This window comes from Thermobia domestica, chromosome 17 (genome assembly GCF_964235325.1).
Source record: "Thermobia domestica chromosome 17, izTheDome1.hap1.1, whole genome shotgun sequence".
Lineage (NCBI taxonomy): Eukaryota > Metazoa > Arthropoda > Insecta > Zygentoma > Lepismatidae > Thermobia > Thermobia domestica.
The window spans coordinates 92,807,488-92,830,836 of NC_137470.1; the positions used below are offsets into that span (position 1 = coordinate 92,807,488).

Here is a 23,349-nt window from a genome sequence, read left to right on the forward strand (position 1 = left end):
TAGTTAAAAATGGTTACTTTATTGGTTAAAGCAAAAAACAAAAAAAATCACTCGAGCAGGAATCGAACCCAGGACGCTTTGCACGGGAGCCGTGGATCATCCTAACTCTGCCACGCCGTCACTTGAGAACTTTATACGTCGTGTCATACATGCGCTGAGTTAGAATCTTTAGGACGCCTTTCCTCCACTATTTCTGACTATTGCGCTCCTCCAGTTTGTTATATTAACATTTTAAATGTGCACTACTGCCTCGCGAAGGATGGCCCCGAAGTTCATTTACCAAACTCTGGTTTTCCCATGTTAGTTAACTCTGGCCGGGCTTTTCTCATGTTACTTTCATACAATACATGTTCTAAGCGAGGAAAGGAAATATTAAAAATATACTCCAAAAAAGACTTTCTGATGAATGTCTCATCATAAGGAGATGAAACTCGGCATTTAAACTCCTCCTTACAAATCTGTGACCACGTGATCCATCGTTTTTGGAAATTCCAACTCTAGGAAAGAAAGTAAGGCAACTGCTACAATATTTTAATTTCCCATTTTGTGTTCATAAACTGGCCAAAGTGAGTAAGCATTTTAGCTGTTTAAATTAAATCTAGAAGATAGCAGTTGGATTCACTTGGATCTTTTTCATTTCACTACGCTTGATATGCTATTCTATTGGGGAACAGATTTGAATATTTCGCAAATAATATTTCCATAAACATATTCTTTTCGTTCGATAAATGGCTATTTCACTAGTTGGTACCTGACCTTTAAAGACTGCTCCAGCCTATATTTTTAAACGAATTGTAAATTCTATTTTTGAGTTTTAGAATACACTAGCATCAATTATCTGCTTCGCTGGGGTAAATTAAGAAAACATAGTTCCGCTAGTCAGTCACTTTTTACTATTACTAAAGCGCTCTTTTATATTGGTCATTTTCGATGGTTTTTATATATCCCCCTTCTCTCCCCATGTTGCGGGGCATGGGATCAGAAGTAACACCGTTCATCTCACCAACCTGAAAATCTATAGATTCGCCACTAATATCGGTCATTTTATATCGTATTTATATATCTCCCCCTCCTCCCTCTCTCAAACTGTGGGGCTGAATTTGGATTTAAACAGCATCGGTAGTGTCACTGTTAATCTCAGCTAGCTCAAAAGCTATAGATGACTAATATCGGTCATTTTCGATCATTTTAAATGTCTCCCCTCCTCCTCCCTAAAGTTACACCGTCAAAGTGATATGACAAAAAACATCTCAGGTTAGATCTTCATTTAGGTTGGAAACTTGATCGAGATCGGTCCGGTGGTTCAAGTGTTATTAAGTTCTATTTACTTTAGGTATCCTCTCCCCTCCCTTAAGTTCTACTGTGAAAGTGAAATGATAAAAAAAATCTCTGACCCTAACTTCATCTATGTTTAAAAATTCTACCGAGATTGATCGTTTGGTTCAATAGTTAAGTTTCACTTACTTTTTAACTCCTTCCTCCCCTAATTTTTATCGTCAAAGTTAATAGATACCGGTAAATACCATCCAAGGCGCAAATCGCATCTATGTTGAAAATTTGATCGATATTGGTTGGGTGGTTCAAGAGTAATAAAGTCACAAAGACAGTCACTTTTATTTTCATTTTTTAACATAGGCTATATCTACCCCTGCCCATCCCTTACGTTGCATCGTAAACGTGAAATGGCAATAACATCCCAGGCCCGAACCTATTCTATGTTGAAAGTTTGATCGAGATCTCTCGAGTAGTTCAAGAGTTACTAAGTTTTATTCATTTCCATATATTTCCCCTCCTGCTCTTCCCCTTCCCTAAAAGCTACCGTCAAAGCAAAATGATAAAAAAAAAAAAAAAAAAAAACTACAGGGTGCAATTCTCAGATATGCTCTCAATAGAGTTTTCAGATATACGCTGATGTCAAGGAGGGTCCAAACTAGGCAGAATATAAGCCTTAACAATAATGGACATCCACTGCTTCGGAGGGAAGTCGGAAGTGTTAAGAACCGGCAGCTCCATGTTTTTTGTGTTCGCAATAATGTGTGATTCGATGGATTTCCTCACTGTATATTTCACGTTATCTTCACTTATAAGCGTGAAAGAAAACATTACAACATGCGTTTTCCCGATACGAGAAACCGTGTTGCTGACGATCCTTAACACTTTCGACATCGCGCTAAAGGTTTCTGTGTTCACTGCTATCAGGGCTTATCTTTGCCTACGTTGGACCAATCATAAAGTCAGTCAAATCTCAAAATTCGGTTGATTGTATGTCTGGGAATTTTGCCCTGTATGGAATACTTTGTGCACCCACTGAAAATTAATGAAATATGCATTTCTGGATTGCGTATGTGTGACTTCTTTTACCTGATAAGGACCACCACCCACAATTTCTGGAATTCGAAAGAGGACATATTGAAGTTTTGCTTTTTCGCGATTTTGGACAGCCCTAGCTCTGAAACTATGCACTTTTCCCCACAGGTCCATATGAACTTTTTCTCTTATTTTGATGTAAGGAATCACCTCTTAGAGTTTGTCGGTATAGTTCATTAACACCCTGTATAAAACTCTAGTACTACAAGTAATGGCTGTTCCTTTGACGAAAAGAAAAAAATGTAAATATTAAAAGTAATGGCTGTTTCTTCGGCGAGAAAAAACAAAACACACTTGACCACTGGCGTCTCTGGCATGTAAAATTTGGGGGGGGGGGGACATCAAGGAAAGTGATTTAAATGGTACTACCAAGCCCAACCTGTTTATTATCTTCGATTCCATTTGTTAGCTTTCTGATTACCTTCACGGACCCCTGAGGTATAACAAGTCTGTTATAATCCTTTCATAGCCAGAATATTATATTCCAAATAGTGTAATAATTATTTATATGTTATTCTGTCGTTAGTAAATAAATTAGAATAAAATATTGAATATTTTGTACTTCAAAATATTGAGGTGGACGCGTCCCCCTCAACCCCCCGCCAAAGACGCCCATGCACTTGACGAAGACTCGAGCATGGATCAACTGATTGGTAGATTAGAACGTTATCTACTACGCCACATACTCAGTTGTTTTTTTTTTTTTTTTTTTTTTGCTATACACTTTAAATATCCAGTTTGTGATTTTTGTTTCTGTTGTCTTACCATATAACAGTTTCTCTGCTTTCCCTGCTTCTCACACTATTCGTGTTATTTGTTGTGCAAATTGCATCTGCAAACGTAATATATTTTGTTAATTTACCAGCATCCACAGCTTTTAAAAGTTTTAATGGTCAATTACATTAACTGAACCGATTTTCCCGTATTTTCCATCGCGTCAAGAAGCAACAGATACTATCCTGCGGAGAACATGCATTTTCTTATGTGACAGGCAATACCTATCCCGCCCTGAGTGCCATTACTTTCTTCTACACCTTTTCCCTTGGTTCGGATCAACTTCGTGTCCCTTCGTGTGCTACGAAGAAAACCGAAGGGTCGCGGCCGACAGTTTCTCTTCAAGCTATCGAGTAAGAGTGATTGAATCATATAATTGTATTTTATTTATTAATTTACTAAACACATTTCCGATATAGCAAAAATACCATTATTTTTATAAAATGTTTATTATTTTCATGAAGCAGAGAGAATTTTCTACTTGGCTTTAGAACTATCCCTACTAATTTTTAATCAACATCTAATATTTTACGTTCATTATTTCTGTGTATTATCTGAATATTTCTTGCAGAAACTATGTTTTATTTAATTACTGTTTTATGAAAGTTTAGTCATATGTTAATTAAAATTTCACTATTTGTAAGTTTCTCATTTCGGTTATGAAAATGATTATAATTGAAGCTTCCACTTTTTATAAAATTCTTGACAGTTTTAATGTTTTAAGGACATAATTCTAAATTATTTGGAAATATTCAAATAAACTAGAATGAAGAGAATAATACAAAGGAGCATTATTAGAACAAAACATTGTTCCTTAAGGAATTCACAGAATCAAGCTTTTCTAAAAAAAAAAAAAAAAAAAAAAAAAAAAAAAAAAAAAAAAAAAGTTACTCTAGGGTATGGGATTCGAAGTGATGATCGTGGAAAAATAAAGTATGTAAAGAAGAAGCTTAAACCGACTACTCTACAAAGGCACGGTACGGATGACACCTTGGTAGATGTATGTAACGAAACCACTAACACAAAATGTCTGATCGCTTCGCACATTTTGTAGCTTATTTCTATTTAGTCGTTTGTTTAAATGTAAAATGCTTAATAGCAATGATTGTTAGAGCTGTGCCACATGTATAGTAACTAATCTTATGACAGATTTACGTTGTATTTCTAACAAAGCATAAAATTCCCTCCCTCTTTGTAAATTTCGCTGCGCGTTTGCCACGTTTACGAAAATGGAACTTAGAATTTTTCGATGAAAGTTTCGGAGATTTCTTTTTTTAATTATAACTTGCTTATTTCTTAATTTTTTATTGAAATATTTTTTGGAAACATGTGTTTTGTTTTTCTGCTTATTTCAAAGAAGAAATGTGACATTTTCTATCACAAGAAAGAGAGTTATTTCTATTTATGTAATTTCTAAAGACATGCGACAACAATTTTGGACACAAGTGTACATATACAGGTTACTATCATGTAGGGGACTACTTCATTGCTTCACATACTAATTTTTGTGGATGTACCACAAAGGGGGAGGAATGGCCTCCAATATCTGATGAAAAAATTGATGAAAAATTTAAAAAACGAAATTCATCCTCCCTCTTTCGGCAGTACATAAATACCCCCTACATACATAAAATGTAGGGATGGGCACGAGCGAGTTCGAGCGAGTTTTCATTGAGACTCGACTCGAAACTGACATCATTGAGCTCGACTCGAGGACTCGGCTCGAAAAATTTCCTCCAACTCGACTCGAGCCAAATGCTGTGTGTAGTTTAAGTACTTTCTTCAAGTATCCTACATAGATAATATAATTATTATCAATGATACTTACTATTACTACAACTTATTATTATTATTATTATAACAACACCAGCGTGTATAAACATGAATGATAGGCGGTTTGTATCTGAATACTAAAACTAGTTGACAGTTGACCTCGGAAAAGGTGAAGTCAAGGAGGCAAGGACATCGTTCACAAGGTTCTGGGTTTCAGTTCCGAAGGAGCAAGTAACCAGGCTCGAACCAAAAATCGTTTCAAGTTAAGACTGCGTCGGCCAAACATGTTCAAACTTGATCAGCTCGGGTTCTCAACGGTTCTAGCGACTCGGCTCAAAGCTCATTCACTATCGAACCGAGCCAACAGCTCACCCAACCGAGCCGGCTCGAGCCGATGGCTCACCTGAGCCGAGTCGGTGCCTCATCTCAACCGAGCCGGCTCGAGCTGCTCCTCAATTGAACCGGACTGAGCCAGTTAACATCACTACCTGGGTTGGACTTCTACTTAGGCTCAAAAGTTAGATCGTGCAGGTCTCAGTCTTGGTGGTAAGGACTACAGTATACCGGTGTTTACACTGGTGCTCACATTTGAGGCTGTCTCGTTATAAAAATCCACAGTCGTCCTGTTAATCGAGACGAGACGAAATGCGAGCAGTGTCCCATCTTCTGAGCAACACTAAAAATGTTCCATATTACTGCTTACATTTCTTATGACTTTCGCTTTCCAGTCTAATCAGGCCATGATTTCAAAACGAGTTGAAACGAGCTAAACGAGCGAGCTGTTTATCAAACTCGACTCGACTCGAAACTCGACCTCAAAACAGTGACTTAGTTCGAAATTCGACTCGAGAAAATTACCACTGACTCGACTCGAAACTCGACTTGAATTTGCTTCGAGTATCGAGTCAAGTCGAGCTAAAGCTAATGCTACCCATCCCTAATAAAATACATACTAGCGGAAGGCTTCATTCCTCAGGAATACTTTGGTACCAAATCATCTTTCTAGCTTAATTAGGGGCTGAGCTATTGATGTTTGTTGTAAAAATAAATGTAATTTACGTCAAAAAACGGAAACTCCAAAAATTGTCTAACTTTGCCCCCTCCCTGCTCCCCCATATAAGCAAGAAGTACAAATACACGATATTACCATGTAGTGGCCTACTTCATTGCTTCATGTACCAATTTTTATGAATCTACCCCCAAGAGGGGGAATGGCTCCCAAAAAACCGTTTAAAAAGAAACAAAAGAACACGATATTTAGCCTCCTCCCACCGCCACATGGTACCACCTCATAGATAAGATGCACACCATCGGAAAGCTGCATCCTTCAGGAATAAATTGGTTCCACAACCATCTTCCAGCCTTAATTAGGGACTGAGCCATTGAGGTTTAAAGCCCTGAGACAGAAGTTGCGTCAATGGGCGTTTAAAGATTAAGAATGCAGACGACCAGTAGAACGTAACACAAAGAAACTACATATTCAGTGAACAGAAATTGGGAAAATCCCGATTTCTTTCTCCGGAATTGAACATTTGGACGGATCGAGATTAGGGAAGTTCCCGAAATTTGATCTAACGGTTGAATATAGATGGCAAGCAATACCTGTGAGCCTGTAAAAATGGAATATATATATATATGCCTAATAAGATTATTGTTTTAAACAAAATAAACATTTTAAACATTTTTTTGTTTAGAAAAAAAAAGTTTTAAACATAAAAAACTTTTTTTTTTAAAGTGTAAAGGATACGGACAGAAAGAGATCTTAGTACCAAACGTGATTTATCGTGATGAAATGGACTAGTTTGTCATTAAAAAACTAAAGTAAATTATTGAAGTTGACTTCTCTTTAGCTTTTAGCTAAAAAAAAAAAAAAAAAAAAAAAAAAAAAAAAAAAAAAAAAAAAAATCTTTATAAGACTATACTTTATAAGGCAAGGTGTGTGATCATACCCACAAATTTAGCTAGGGAGTGAAAGATAATTGTTTATACAAACATTTCACAGGTTTAGGTGCGTGAAACACCAATACAGCATGGTCTCGCTTATCCGATCTTCCTTTGTTCCACATACCGTATGATCCGACATATCATTGCAGATAGCACCAATCGGCAAGAAAAACTGCAAGTTGTGGTCTTAATCTATTTTTAATGCTCTGGAGTCTATCGCCTAGCGCGCCCGTCTACACCTTGACTCATATGTCTATCATTCAGTGCAGACACGTATCCAGGTTTTCTATTCGGAGGGGGCCCAACACGAATCCTCGTAAGCACGTAATTCTAATGTTTTAAAAATATCAATAATAATAATATAGCTCGCGACAAAACATAACCAATTTTTTCCTCGAAGGTCAAGATCTAAGGGTTTACTTGTCCCTACCATAAATCCTTCATTCTAACTAGATTCCGGCGTTGCCGCTCCAACTCAGGTAGAACTGTATTAAGCTCTCAGTATGGCTAACCTCATTACGGTTATCATTGTAGCCAAAGCCCGTGCAGACCTCGAAACACATTACCCCACAGAAATGAGTGTCATAAGTTCAGGCCTTCTAAAGGCTGTTGCGCCAGGAATTTAGTTATCATTATTATTATTGCTAATAATATGTAATATTAGTAATAGGCTTAATAAAGATTCTGCCTGTTTATCTGCTCTGCTTGTAAGTATATTATTACTAACTTTAAGATATAGTTATACAGGTCAATATATAATTGATCAGTTTATTTCTAAAGTGATTCGTCACGTATATAAAAACTGGACAAACTACAAATTAGGATACTATACACAGGAAATTAATAATGATAGCTTTATTACTCAGATATTAATCTGCATACATTAATATATATGAGGATTTAGGTACTTAATAGAATGCTTTTTAATCATTTCTTTTTTTTTTAAAGAAAGTTTTAAATTGTCATTATAGGCAGATGGCCTGTCGAATACTACTACTACTACTACTACTACTACTACTACTACTACTACTACTACTACTACTACTACTAATAATAATAATAATAATAATAATAATAATAATAATACTAATAATAATGCTTTCCCAGGACATTGAACAAAGTTATCATGTCTTGCAAAATATTTTTGATGGAGACAAAGATCATGTTGTCATCGAGATAGATCAATCGTCCTCAGAAACTGAGGAAAACGAAAACGAGGACATGTTTTGAACTCTTGAAGTGTTAAGTTCCAATTGTTTATTTTATCTATTTATGTGAGAATTTTCAAAATAATGTTCAATCATGTCTGATATAGTGCTTTATGTGAGATTGATTCTAAGTTGCATGAAGGGTATAAACAAATAATAATAATAATAATAATAATAATAATAATAATAATAATAATAATAATAACATTTATAAAAGACTAACATTAGTGCATCACGCTAACTCCTAATAGTAAATCACGTTGATGCTCATTGCAATAATATAATGCAATAATTTAGATTTGAGCATTTATATTTATGTATCCGCAAATTCGTTGGTCGGCTACCTAAAAAAAAGAAAGAAAAAAAAAGTGAATGCAAACAATTAGAGCTCTTAAGTATTGACTTTAACCTATAATTAGTGCTTGAAATTTTCGGGTAAACTGTACCCGCCCGATACCCATTGCGTTTGGTTTACTCGATCCTTAGACCTGATAAACCCGTTTGACCGTTGTTTGGCCTGTTTGGACCGTTTGAACCGATAGACTCGTTATGAGTTCGTACATGATAATTAGAACAATTTGTATTATGATAATAAAGTGAAACAACACATCATTTACAATAATGACAGACTAAGCTTGTTTTCATAAAAACGGGATTATCAGGTCATCCCTATTCATACGGTTCAATCGGGCAAACCCGATTCATACGGGTAAAAATACAATATCGGTCCAACGTGCGGTCCAGTTTCTATTCTATTTTCCGAGCATTACCGCAAATGCACAGTAGCCCGAAATGGCTCGAACGTAAAAACTATCATATTATTATTATTATTATTATTATTATTATTATTATTATTATTATTATTATTATTATTATTATTATTATTATATTAATAGAAGAGAAAATTACTTGTTGAATGACCTGTACGTATTTTATCCTTATATTAAATGGTTATTCTGGTTTTATGTATCTGCTTATTGATTTGCAACACTCTGAAAGAATAGTTCGAGACTTCATTGTTTACCCTGGAGACAGGGAGAGCGGCTAAGCTTTTGTAATACCGGCAACATCCAACTGGTTGACAAACCGCACGTGGCCGCTAACAACCATATGACAGTTTTACTGCTGATAAGAAAACTTGGTTTAGCTTTGAAAACCACTATAATAATAATAATAATAATAATAATAATAATGTAACAGTTCTGTATTTCTCTTAAACTTTTTCCTATTTTTCATTGATAAACCGGTTTACTTTGGAAACTGCATTATAGCACAAACGAAATGAAACATATTTTCGAGAGAAATGTAGCTAAAGAAAACTGTCTGCTACGTATATGACATAACAAAAATAGCAAGAAGACATCGAGTGTATCGTTCTAATATATTAAAGTTAAAAACAGAACGGAAACGAAATGCTAATCCTGTTTAAAACTGTTCTTTAATTCCACCTAGTATAATGGCATTTTTCAACATTAGTTTAAGCATATTTGTTCCAAAATAAACATCGGACAGCTTGACAACAATATCTTTCGGGTCTTTAACGATTTTGAGCAACAAAGTAAAATATGTAGATAATGTTGCTACCACTCCCAAATTTACCGGTATTAGCCATAATTTCCAAGAATTTATATTTATCCAAACTGAATTCAAAACATTCTTCATGAACATAGTCAAAGTGGTTGTCAGCCTCCGAGGATGTCTCTACTTCCGTCTTATTGTGTGTTATAGAAGAAAAATCTCGTCCAGTTCTTTACCGGGAGGTAATGTGCCTAAGATCGATGACACATTCCCGCGCTGGATGGCAATGCTGATACGTTGGAAAAGGAATGCAGTAGCTCGGGGGTCACCAGTTTTGATTGCTATTCGATGACCAACTTCATTAATGAAATTAGATCCTTCGTGACCCCAAGACCCACTGGTTTCTATTGCTACTGTTACAAACCAATATTTGTCCAACAGGTTTGAGTATTTTAGTCTTTTGTCTGATTCTCTGTGAGCGGCGACGAGACCTGCCTGAATTGAAGAATGGGATAAGTTCGAAGGAGCAAACGTATCAGAACATGTGAAATCCCAGACTAGTGCTTTTCCATTTTTCCACGGTACCCAGGTCATGCCATCAGGCCTTTTACCATCAGAGCGTCAACAACCATTTGGTTCTTTCATTGAAGGAACTCCCGCTGAAACGAGGGCTCTACAAATAATGTCGTTTACAATATGATGTCGAGATTGTCTTCCCGCACTTTTTTTTACATGAAAGACCATGTAATCCTTTATTATCAACATACGCGTTGCAAGCAGGACAAAAGTGAGGCTCACAAATATTAGCACCTAAGCGCAGAGCTGTAGCAATACGAAAACTCTCATTAGAAAGGTGTAGGCCGAGTGTGTATGTTCTTAGAATTATAACACGACAACAGCACATTGCCCAAAGTTTGGACACTGACTCCAAGTAAACTGAATTATAAAAGAATCTCAAAAGGGTAAAAGCAAGTTTATTAAAAAGTGCTTGAGTTTCGGAGGGGGATAGCCCTCACGCTGGATACGTCCCTGATTCAGTGCAGTGCATTTATTTGTTATAAAACATGATTATAAGATGCGTAATATGTAAAATTATATAAGTTTTACTTTTAATAGGTCTTTTCTCAACATATCCATATTATCCGGCGTTCTGCTTGCCTGCTTATGTCGGATAAGCGAAACTACTGTATTTCCAAAGCGAGCATATAAATGAACTAGAATTGTATCGTCCTAGAACAGACAATAGTGTGAAATGCTTATATTAAAAGGCTGAAAAAAAAAAGCATAAGTATTGTTTTGGGAGCGGGAGAACAAATTAAAAACAATTCAATATATTTCCTAGGTATCAGATCTTATCGTGGCGATGTGTATTCTTTTATAAACATAGTTTTAAAAGCCATACCATTCGCAATGTTCCTAAGGAAATCAAAAGAAAAACTCCTATGTGCCTCTTGTGGCAAAGCGGCTTAAGTGCATGGTCCGAAACCGATTCCCACGTGAACGTATAGATAGAGTTCCCATATTTCAAAAATGCAAATCCGGGACGCTACTAAATTACGAGAATCCTTGAAATGCTTAAAATTGAAAGAAATGTTGAGTACTAATTTACTTTCCTCCATTAGATAGAGTTGTTCAAGTATTACGTTATCACATTTTTATTCATTTCACTAGATCTTCTTCCAAGGGCGCCGATTTCTCTGTAAATTGGGGGGGGGGGCTTTTCAAATGCAGAAGATATATATATGAGGATTTTAAGACAAATTGCACTCAAATTATGCCAAATATTGTATATTCATAAATACAAAGGGGGCCAACATGAGCTCTGGAGGGGCCGGCCCCTTCCAGGATCGGCGCCCTTGCCTTCTTCCTAGTTAAGCAAACGTAAGCAGATGATTTACTCCCTCCCCCTGGTAAGCAAAATTGTTTTTTTTTTCCTCAAGATCTGTTGTGTTTCGTGAAGTAGCAGGAATTTCCTGATTACTTAACCATCTAAATGAAGGTTTTCACTTAGAGCCATCCCGTCGATTCGCGTTGCCTAGGACTAAAATAAATTAAGGGTCAATAATGAAGATGAAACTTCCATATCAAACATGAAGAGACATGTGGATTGGAGAACTTTCTTTGTTCGAACTTTGATTTTTTCAAATCCGTGATGGGAAATTATATTATGAGTACAATTTTCGAAATTAATAGTATACAATCGTAAAATTATCTTACAAAACGATGGTTTATTGCAAAATACTTTGACTCAAAGAATAAATTACAAGTAATAAACTTGTTACTTTTCCTGAAGAGTCTAAGTCGTGAATGAGACGGAAGCTGTCGAGCGTAGTGCTTGGAACGATTGCCTCACTTGTTCTACCTTCCCGTGGCGCAGTCTTCATTTGACTTGATCCTAAACGGATTATTCAGAAGTCGAAGTCGGAAGATGTTTCCTATTTTTCAAAAACACACTGGGTCGATTACAATCTGCCTCACTCGTGAGGGGAAAATCCCATGCCGTAAGCGTCGGTGGACCACCGATAGGCAACTAGTGACATGTTGCCAAAAATTGGTCCCACTTCCGTTTTGAAAATTATACCACCACTGGCAGAGAAGCGACGGAACGCCAACGAACCACAAAATTATTCCCCTAAAATACGTTAAATCGCCTATATGCGTAATTTCTTTGCATCAAGATGAGTCTAAAAACACTTTTAAAAAATAAAACGAAAGTGCCCTGAGCTGGGCGTGAACCATCAACCTTAGGGTTACTAATTGCGTGTTCTTCCGAATTCGTCACGGAGGCGATTATGAAGACACAGCTTGTAGAGTGATAAATCGTTGAAGTCTTTTTAATATTTCTAATCAGAGTGCTTCTTTAACCGTGTATATTTGAAGACAACTGTTCGGAATCAAATCAAATGCACTCGTCATGTAATTTTATAAGAAAATGGCAAGCGTCTATTTATTTTTTCATAGTTCTCCCATATTCACTTGCTAGTGATCGGCGACAGTTGCCAACTAAATTCATACAATTATACGCACCCACCTCAAGATTTTTCACTTCATGATGTAAAGGCAGGAGTTACTCTTGACCCCCGGAGCTCAAATATTCTCCTTATAATAACAATTCGTCAGCGAAAAATAATATATAATAATAACCGCATGCACATGACTGGCGATAGTTCATGTTGGTCCCTTTACGATTCTCCGTGACAAATCAAACGAGCGCGGACCAAAATGAAGTCCTCGTTCTTACGTTGTGGTAACTTCAATACCCCCCCCCCCTTTTTTTTTTTATATACATGGAATATGTGGAACAAGTCATTTTCCATCCTGACTAAAATCTAAGAAACGTAATTACAGGCACCACATATACTGCAGAAATAAATCTTGAAATGACTGGTGAAGTAGGAAGCAGAATTGTTGTTGATATGAACGATAAATTGGTTACACGATTTTCATTAAAGAGAAACAAAATAGTGAAACCAACGAGAGTAGTACAGGTAGTTAAGAAAAAGAATGAGACATTTTACATACACCCTTAACTGCTTCTCCAGCGTCTTCTCTTTTGCACAAAAAACAGTAAATTCGATTTGATACATGTTCTCCATTACGAGCTATGTGCATACAAAGCTACGATATTCCACACACGGACTTATGAGAGATTCTGGAAAGACCCAGCTTACAATGTACTTGCGCAGATAATGCCAGGCAACCATGCAATGTTATTGGTGGTGGGTGGTTGCTTCACCGTTTGTCTTGGAGTAAGCAACAAACATTTGATGCACTCTTCCTTTTATATGTACAGTATGTTAAGTCGAAGTTCGGGCAAGCAAATATTATATTTGATACCTACCAAGAATACTTATCAACAAACTCTGAGGCTCACTGCAAGCGCAACAGCAATCTGGAGGCATGTAACGCAGTCGACGGTTCTCACCATCACCAAGGCCATGTTCTTGAGTAACGAAGAGAACAAGCAGACTTTTTAAATACTGTTGGCTGAGAAGTTTACGGAAGCTGGGTGTGGTATCAAACATACTCCTGGTGACGCAGATGTCCTAATTGTAAAACAAGCTATTGAAACGTTACAGTGTGTCTGACAGCAGTTATTGGTGAAGACACTGGCCTTCTAGTTCTGTTAATCCACTATTTTGACAACAAACTCAATGAAGTCTTCCTCTGTCCTGAACCAAAGAAAAGTTCCAAAAGTGTGATGGTCTACGAAATTAGGGCAATGAAACGAACACTGGGTGATGCCGTGTTCTCACACATACTCTTCGCTCATGCACTACTAGGATGCGACACTACATCCAAACCATATGGGTTACTGAAACGGCATTCCATTCTACTCTTGCGGAAGAACGAGTGTTTCCGAGAACAGGCCGCAATTTTCGGAACTGCTGGGAGAACACAAAAACAAATCAAGACATCTGGTAATAAAGTAATGGCGTGTCTATATGGGGCTCGAATTGGTAAAACTCTCAATGACATTCGCTGTCATAAGTTTATCTCCAAAACAGTTAAATTGACAGCTCAAGTGACGCCTAAAGTATTGCCACTTACTGAAGATGCCTGCTACTATCATTCTCTATGTGCATATCTACAGGTTCAGGCCTGGCTTTCCAATGACCTGTCCGCTGGAATTAGGTTGGGAACTCCGTGATAGACATCTGTCACCAGTGAAGATGGCCCAACTCGCCGCACCTGTGCAGTTGTTGAAGTTCATAAAATGTGACTGCTCTACAACTCCGTGTTCTACTATACAATGCAACTGCAAGAAACATGGCCTTGAGTGTTCAAGTACCTGCTCTGATTTCCCTTTTCAATCATGATAAATTATGAAAAGAGTGTATATTATTGTTCCTGGTGTTCACTGGTTACTTTTGTGGTTTCTAGTTCATTTCAAAGCAACCATAAAAATTGGTTTGTTCATTTGAACATATTTCTAAGTTAAATAAGAAAGGTCTCTTGTTTTTCTTCTACATTTGTTATAACAACTTTGTATGCTAATAAAAAATATTTTGTATATAAGCTATTCATTAGTAGTGATAATGTTGCAGACTTTGATAAACGTATGTTATCATTGGACTAGTCAGCTTCGTAGTGCAATATATTTTTTTACAAGAACAATGATATCAATTAATTTTTACATGTTTTCCGCATTTTGTGTTATAAAAAATGCTAAAAACATTTAAAAATTAGCTGTTATCATTACAGCATATAATTTCCTACATGATTTCGTATCACATAATGTAAATAAAACACATTTAATTACACATATAATTGTAATTTATTGAAAATTCATGTTTCTCTCTTTTATCTATAGCTTATGCCCTTTACATGGGCATCAACTTGAAAATTGACCTTACAAAGGAAGTTATAGTTACTTTTTTTTAGCCAGCGATCCAAAATTTCATTTGTTGTTTCTGCCCTTCTTGTTTTGATGTTCAAACACAGTACCTGAATTGCGAATGTGAGTGGCTCCCTTACTTTCAGACATAGGTAAACAGTTTTGGTGTTGATGGAAAGGTAAGACTGGGATCTATTAATTTTAGTGTTTTCCAGTACCTCTGAGGATTTCATAGTTATTAGCCATGAAAGTGTTAAAATAAGACCAACTCAACAACTTTTTCACCCTAACAGTAACTATATTTAAATAATTCTGTATACAATTATACCAATTATACATTTTGGTGATTGTATTGTTTATTAGCTTCGATTTGGGACAAAAATTAAGTCTCTCGCTTGATTCATTGCGAAGATATTACAAGAAAAGTTTATCAAAATGGTTTATGAAATTATCCAACATGGCGACCCAAAATGGGGGCTTTTCCGTAGTCAGATTTTGGTAGACTTTTGATAGGTTATTCAGGACATTCAATAGGACCAGAAACAATAAAAACACATTTTATTACAATTACTTCTCGGTTACCCCCTTTTTTCGCCTAAATTTACTCGTCTATTAATAACACAATATCTCACTCTTCCTCTTTGTCGTGTCCTTGGCAGGAAGCAATTCAGGAATTGAAGAGAACAAAGTGAGTCGAGTGTTGGCTTTTGAACGAATAAGATGTAGTTGGATTGATGCTATTTTAATTGGAAACCAACTTTAATTATGAAACCAGTTTTATCTTCCAAAATTTAATATTAGTGTAACTAAAAAGGTAATCATCGTTATTATAATTAAATCACGAACTATGAATGAAAAAGAAAAATCATCATTAATTTTATTCATGAAAATCATAATATCAATTCTGTGGGAGAAACTGAACGAAGATTTTTGTAATACGTGCATAACAGTACTTTTAAAATCACAAGGACAGGATTTGTAATTTTTCTCAAATCGTTGGAAAAAGCAGCAGTGGTAATGTTTGTCAGTACATAAAAGTAATTAACATCTCGGATAAAATCATGAAAAATTCAAAGCAAACCTTGGGGCGAATTAGACTTCAAAATACTTCTTATTTTTTCATCACTAGATAACAATATTTTATTATTAGGACTTCCTAAAATTTCGTAAACTTTAAAATAAAATATAATGGCCTTTAGCAAATTAGGAAGGAAAATTAGATGAAACAAAGAAGGACATTAATTCATACAAAATGACCGGGTTTTCAACCGAAAAAATCATCCTGCACCAAATCTTCGAGACGCGATGGAAGAGTCTCCAAGAAGTTTCTACGAACGCAAAAATTTCAAATACAGAAAGAAAGACCACTGACTGGTCAAAGCTAAACTTCACCTGCACTAATAGAGTATGAAAATAGAAAACTGAAACTGTCTATTTGCATGTACCATGATTTTGGGAGGTCTCTAAAGTAACAGGGGGATTTGAATATCTGAATATTCAAAATTGAGTAAGTTTATGTCAAATGTGGAACTCAATACTATTAAATGTTTTCACTTAAATGACTACATTGTTATAATAGATATCCACTATAGAACTGCACTTCCTTTTCAAATGAACCAATTCCTCTGTAAATCTTTGGTTCATCAATAAAATATTGCCATTTATGACAATAACAGATTGTAACCACCAATCGTTTAATTTGATTTACAAATTCATTGTTACATTTTACTTATTGATAGACTTAACTTAATCTCTATTTCTTTAATATATCAACCCTTTCGAGTTCTGTTACATTATATATGTTCAAGATACAGTTTGCTAGTAATGGCAGCCAAACTAAAGCAAGCATGGTGCAGTGCATGTCACTGTCTAAACACGACGTGTAATGAAGAATATCTCTAACCATCGTATCTGAGATCCAATTCAAGACATGAGTATCGCACTTGGGAAACTGCAGAAGCACCAGTGTTCCAAGAATAGTGTTATTCAAAATTATGCTAATAGTTTGCGCCTATTCAAGTGCAGAGAGTTAAACTACGCATCCACGACGCGAACTTGAGAATCAACGGAGCTATATGTGAAAATATAAAATATGTTAATGTGTAATTAAAGCATAAAATAATCAACGTATTCTTTATGCATTAGTATTGTTGCGTGTGTTTGTAACATTGGTAAGTTTTATATTGTTTTAATGATAACACATTCTTTCATATTTTCAATATTACTATATTTTAAAGCCCTCCAAAAATCATATTTTGTATGTTAAATATTTAATTAATATATATACAGGGTGGGTCAAAATAAGTGTTACAAGCAAATATTTCGCGAACTATACGTCAAATAAGAAAAATGTTAAGAATCAATATACAATACAGAGGGGCCTAAACAATGAGTCAAACACGAGGTTTCCCCCGCCCCCCAGTTGGGGGAGGAGGTGTACGTGAAATTTTCAAATGGAAACATAGGTCGAGTGATACCTCGTTTCAAAGAGCTTGGAAAATTAAACAATTTTTGGTATTGGGCACCGTTTTCAAGATGGCCCCCCAAAATAGTCCTGTATCAGATAAAATTTCCAGTACTTATAAATCAGAAACGGCTGAGTAGAAAACGGTGAAACGAAAGTGTTAAGAGTCAATGTACACTCATGTCCAAAATTATTGTCGCATGTCTATAAATATGTTGTTGTGGGAATATAATCTGATAACGAAATCGCCCCGTATTTCTTATAATGTTAGTATGAGAATAATTGGCAAAGACATGTATGTGGCAAATTTCATGTCAAAAGAGCAGTAAATAAGAACAATAAAACGAAAATAAAACTTTCTTGTCTATTTAGCAACATTTTGTTTTACTCATTCTAATCTTCGTATTTATAATTCTTTTCCTATGAAATTTACCACAAATATACATTTCCCGATTATACACATACTATCAGTATTTAAAGTACCCTGCAAAATCATCATCAAATTATATTCTCACAAGAAGATAGTTATAGATAAGCGACAATCATTTTGGACATGAGTGTACAATACAGAGGCCTAAAATATGGGTTAAACACGAGGTTCCCCGCCCCCATTTTGGAGGGAGGGGTGTACGTGGAATTTTCAAATGGCAACATAAGGCGAGTAATACCTTCTTTGATAGATCGTGAAATACCAAACAAATTAGTACAAAATTACGACCTCGTGTTTGATCCATTTTTTTTAAAGAGTTGTCTGTATTGTACATTGATTCTTAACATGTTTCTTATTTGATGCACAGTTCGCTGATATTGGCTTGTAGCACTCAGTTTGAACACTGCGCTTTGTATCTGAATGGGGAACCACTTTCAGTGGCCATTTTGAAACAGGCTTGCCCTAAATCAAAACAAATTTTGTACTAAGCTGTTTGGTTTTCCACGATCTATCAAACAAGGTATCATTCGACCAAATATTTCCATTTGAAATTTTCAAGTTGGTCCCGAGGCTCCATGATGGGGCCCTGGGGACACCGCGACAACACCATTCCACGTTGCCTATGGCGTTTTCCTTTTCATTTTGTTTAATCTTTTTCCACTCAGCCGTTTCTGATTTATAAGTAGTGGAAATTTTATCTGATACAGGACCATTTTGGGGGGCTATCTTGAAAACGGTGCCCCATATCAAAAATTGTTTCCTACAAAAAATGTTCAATTTTCCAAGCTCTTTCGAACGAGGTATCACTCAACCTATGTTCCTATTTGAAAATTTCACGTACACCTCCCTCCCTTCAAAATGGGACCGGGAGAACCTCGTGATGACTCATTTTTTAGGCCCCTCTGAATTAATATTTTTCTTATTTGATGTATAGTTCGCTTGTAACACTTATTTTGACCCACCTTGTATATATATATATATATATATATATATATATATATATATATATGTTATATTTAGGGTTCTACAGGTACAAGGTATTAACCTCACGGCTATTAGCTTGTACTTACACGAAAAGGTGTTCCTATAGTCAGTCAGTGACTAGAGTTTCGTTACGTCCAGCGATATGTATGTTTCCTGGACTGTTGATAAAACCCTTTAAGAGAATCTATACTGTTATATATAGAACTTACCTTGTCCAGAGATTGAATCCGGTGATTGTTCTAAGTTTAAATCAATTGCCTTACCACCGAACAACACCTTTACCTTAAAGCGCTGGTCAAATTCAGTTGTATCTATTTCCGGATTCCTCTTATCAAAAGCAGCATAACCTTCTGCAACAAGCACTTCATTGATATTCACATTGTCGATTCCATTGATATTGATTAAGCGTACCGACAAATTGTTGTTCTAGAACATAGTAAAAAACAATATTAATATGAAATTCGTTAAGAATAAACGAAGTAATCTTAAACTGAAATTTGTTATATTATAACTAATCAGTAGGAAGTGAATTTTAGGATCAAACACCTTACAAAGAGTCAAAATTTCCACGACATACTTCTTTCACCGAAACGGAGTTCTTGTGTTGGCCATACAGGGTTCACCATTGATAAAGACCCTATGTCTGAACATACTTCCGGTTCACGGCCATTATCTCGGATCGAGCTCTTTCTTTTAATGTAAAGGTCATATGTTGTATAAAATAACACTAGAAATCTTCCCTAAACACAGTTATTGAAGCGAATTTAAACCATTCGACTGAACCGCCATTTCTGTATGTATGTACCGCGATATTTTCACCAGGTTAAGTGTTGCCAACCGAACATAAAGTTGTATTTTTTTAAATGGCGCTACGTCAGTTTATTACATGTTTCAAATCTACATGGTAAACGAAAATCTACAATACTACATTAATTATTCAGCATTAGAAACTGAGAGCGCTATAGTATCGCAAACATCCAAATTTAGAGGTGATAATGAACATAAAAAGTACTTTAGTGTTGAATACCATAGTAATGGTATGATGTACTTCGAATAAATAATGTAAAGGAACAGACTGGTATCGGTTATTGGCTCGCCACGACATTGTCTCAGACAGCGAAGGAAGATGATTCTATATATCATCACTTACATAACCCATTCCATGTAGTCGAAGAATTTACATTACATATGCTTATGTAACTCGATTGAAATATAATGGTCTGCAAAAAATTTCCTTTCCTATTCTCATGTCGCCAAAATAACAACCACCACTTGTCTATAAATCATCACTTTCTTAAATCCATTTCAAAATTCTCCCCCACTGTCAGCATGGCCTGATACTTCATTATTACCAGAAAGGACATACTCTGGGAGGAGCGACCTACATCACGCCGGCGTAACGCTCACACAATCGTCTCTTAAATACACAGCTCACAAAGGTCAATAAGTCTTTAGGGCTATCTTTCGCCAAATGCTCATTTACCTTTAGGCTGTTGTTATTCGTGTCTGGTCAAAGAGTATTGTGTTCATGCATAGAGTTTGATATCTCTAAGATCATAAGCACTCACGTTAGAGGTGAGCCTGGCCCACCCCATCAATTAAAGAGAACTGCAGCGATACGTCTCTCTCCTAGGTACTCACTGACGAGAGCAAGATGCTTATCCACAGGACTATAACACATATCTTAGCGAACAAATAACTTCAAAGCATTGGCATTTTGTATTTTTGACAACTTTTACAAATCAAAGGGAATAACTCTCACCCATTTAAAAGAACTACAAGGGTAAGTAGCTGGTCCTACGTAATTGTGGAAGAAAACAAAGTATCCTCCATACGATATATATATATAAGTAAAACGGGCTACTATTTATCGTTTCACAAGAAATCAATACACACACTACATTGAGTTACAAGGTTAGGTCTACGAATGTACAGACAGCATGAAATTTTCTCTAGAAATTCTGGTGAATTTTATTTTATTAAATATTTTTATATGTATATTCAAGCACATACTCGTCTACACATTTCTACTTATTAATATCCAAATTAGACGTTGGATTCACTCTTTCAGCCCATATCCACAATTAGGGCTAAATAACCAAAATTTACATCAAAGTTACTTTTAAACTCGCAACACGGTGAATCAAGAAACTTTTTTTAAAAAAAATAACATGCTTCGTTCTCATATAAAATACTTTCCGCCCACTTATTATAAACTATACTTTTAAACATCAAGTTAATAATTCCAACATCCTCCCTTAAAGCCTCTATAGTAGCCTTTAAAGGTCTAAAATTTCTATCTCGTTTTTCAAGCTCGTCCTCGATCTTCTTATGCTGTTCTACGTTCAATGTATCCATAACCACTTGAAACTTCGAAATCCTAATATCTCTATTGCTGGACTCCTCTACCATCTATACTACTTCTTCTGTTTGTCCATGGGGGGTGCGGTGGCTCAGTGGTAGAGCGTTCACCTCCGGTGCTTGGGGTCCTTGGTTCGATCCCAGCTCGCGCCCTGTGGACTTTGTGGTGGATAAACACCGTGCTCGTGGGTTTTCTCGGGGTTCTCCCGTTTTCTTCCATTTCCTTCATTTCACTCATCTCTCATTATCACCGTCTCCTTTAGCCTAACGGCATAACCGTGGGACGTAAAACAAAGATTTCATTTCATTTTCTGTTTGTCTATCTCCATTACTAAATTATTAATCTTGACACCTCTGTTACTCAATTCAGCAATTATTCATTTGTTCTTTCTATGTTTGCCCTCCATTGAACCATAAGTTCTCAATCAGATATCTGATCCTCCCTCTCTGTTTTTAACACCATTAAACTCTTTCCCATCTTTACCACATTTTCCTAGTATGCTCAAAACATTCGTACCATCTGTATTTGGAAATGCCTCCTGCTCAATTGACACTTGACACATTATCCCATCCTTATGTTTTACTTTTTCTTCTTCCTCTCTCTGTTCGATTTCTTTCGACGGAAATCTTTCTTTTGCTGCTGCTCGTTCATTTTCTCATTATTTCTTGCTTGATCTATCTTTGCTTCTGCCTTCTTTGACTTTCTTATTTTTCTAATATTTGCTACTCATTTTACAGTAACTTCCTGTGGTTCCTGGTAGCTTGAGATAAGAATAACTTCTGCAGATTGACTACCAGGTGTTTCTTTCTGCAAATCGTTTGCAGACTAGGTACTGGATTCCAAGCATTCCATGGATTCCAACTGACACCCAGTTGCTCTCTGTACTGGCAAAATAGATGAACAGTGATATGCAAAGTGATTGACCCCCAAACAACAACGGCGTTGCTTTCAATAAGCTTGACATATTTCAGGCTTCTCGTAGTATTGCTTAAGACGACTTTTACATTTCTTTTCAATGAGCCTCCAATTTCGTCATTTTTCGAAGATCTACTCGTATTGCTTATAGCCGTTTGTACCAGAAGCTGCTCGAGCTACTTCTCTAATACACGTGTCCTAGTATCCCTCTTCTCAAATTCTGTCACAACCCACAGATACAAATCAAAAGGCATTATTATAGCCATTCTCCATAGATTCGATGCAGCTACCAAACAACGTTACTATTAAATATAAAAGATGGCCTACTACTCTTCTATCTTACACGAAATCAACACATATACACACACACCACTGAATTATAAGGTTAGGCTTACGAATGTGCACATAGAATGAAACCTTCACTAAAAATTCTGGTTAAATTTATGTTATTCAATATATATATATATATTCAAGCACATATTTATCTACTTATTTATACCTATTAACATGAAAATTCGACCCTGGTTTCACCCTTTCAGCCCATATCTACAACTAGGGCTAAATAACCAAAATTAGTTAAATAACTTTTAAACTCGTAACACAGACAATCAACAAACATTAAAAAAGTCTTTTAAAATGACTATGCTTTATCCTTATATCAAAGCACTTTCCGCCCACTTGGTATAAACTATACTTTTAAACATCTATTTAACAATCGCTACTTTTCATATCATAAACCCTTCCAACTACACAAAATAACGATGAACTAGATCATGTAATTAACAACAACCAACCAGCGCGATGTGTACTGGTGTTATCTGGGTAATGTGATTTCAAACAACCAATCAAAGCGGTTGTCTATCTGTGCGTTCTCGTACAGTCACAACAATATTAAGTATAGGTTGGAACTATCATTTCTTATTCCTCTAACCTACACTTAATATTATTTCTGACTGTACATTGGAATTGGTCATAAATAAAAGAAAGCAAATAAGGTGTTAGTCTTAAAGACATAGGGTGCGGTGTTGCCCCACCCTTAAACTTATTCAAACGGAAACACAGGTCACGTATCTCGTCTTGGTATCCATCTAGAGAGTAAGGTGTTCGTCCATAGAGCCTGATACCTATACGACTGTTGGTATTCATCTTAGAAAATGAGGGGTGCACGATTGGCCCATCTCCCCCATCAAAGGAAACAACAGGGGCACGTATCTGGTATTAGGTACCCATCAGAGAGAGTAAAATGCTCATCAATAGGACCATAAACACATC

General features: G+C 36.0%; 1 protein-coding gene across 4 annotated transcripts in view; it reads right to left on the reverse strand.

Annotated features, from left to right (window-relative positions):
* Window positions 1–23,349, reverse strand: part of LOC145673888 (tudor domain-containing protein 5-like) — a 171,819-nt gene that overhangs the window by 30,969 nt on the left and 117,501 nt on the right. For 2 of the 4 annotated variants that reach the window (XM_081743680.1, XM_081743681.1), the window contains exon 9: window positions 19,083–19,226. In XM_081743680.1, coding sequence (XP_081599806.1) covers window positions 19,083–19,226 — 144 coding nt within the window. Of the gene's footprint in view, window positions 1–19,009; window positions 19,227–23,349 lie in introns of all 4 variants that reach the window. The other 2 variants (XM_081743682.1, XM_081743683.1) reach the window with 1 other exon arrangement.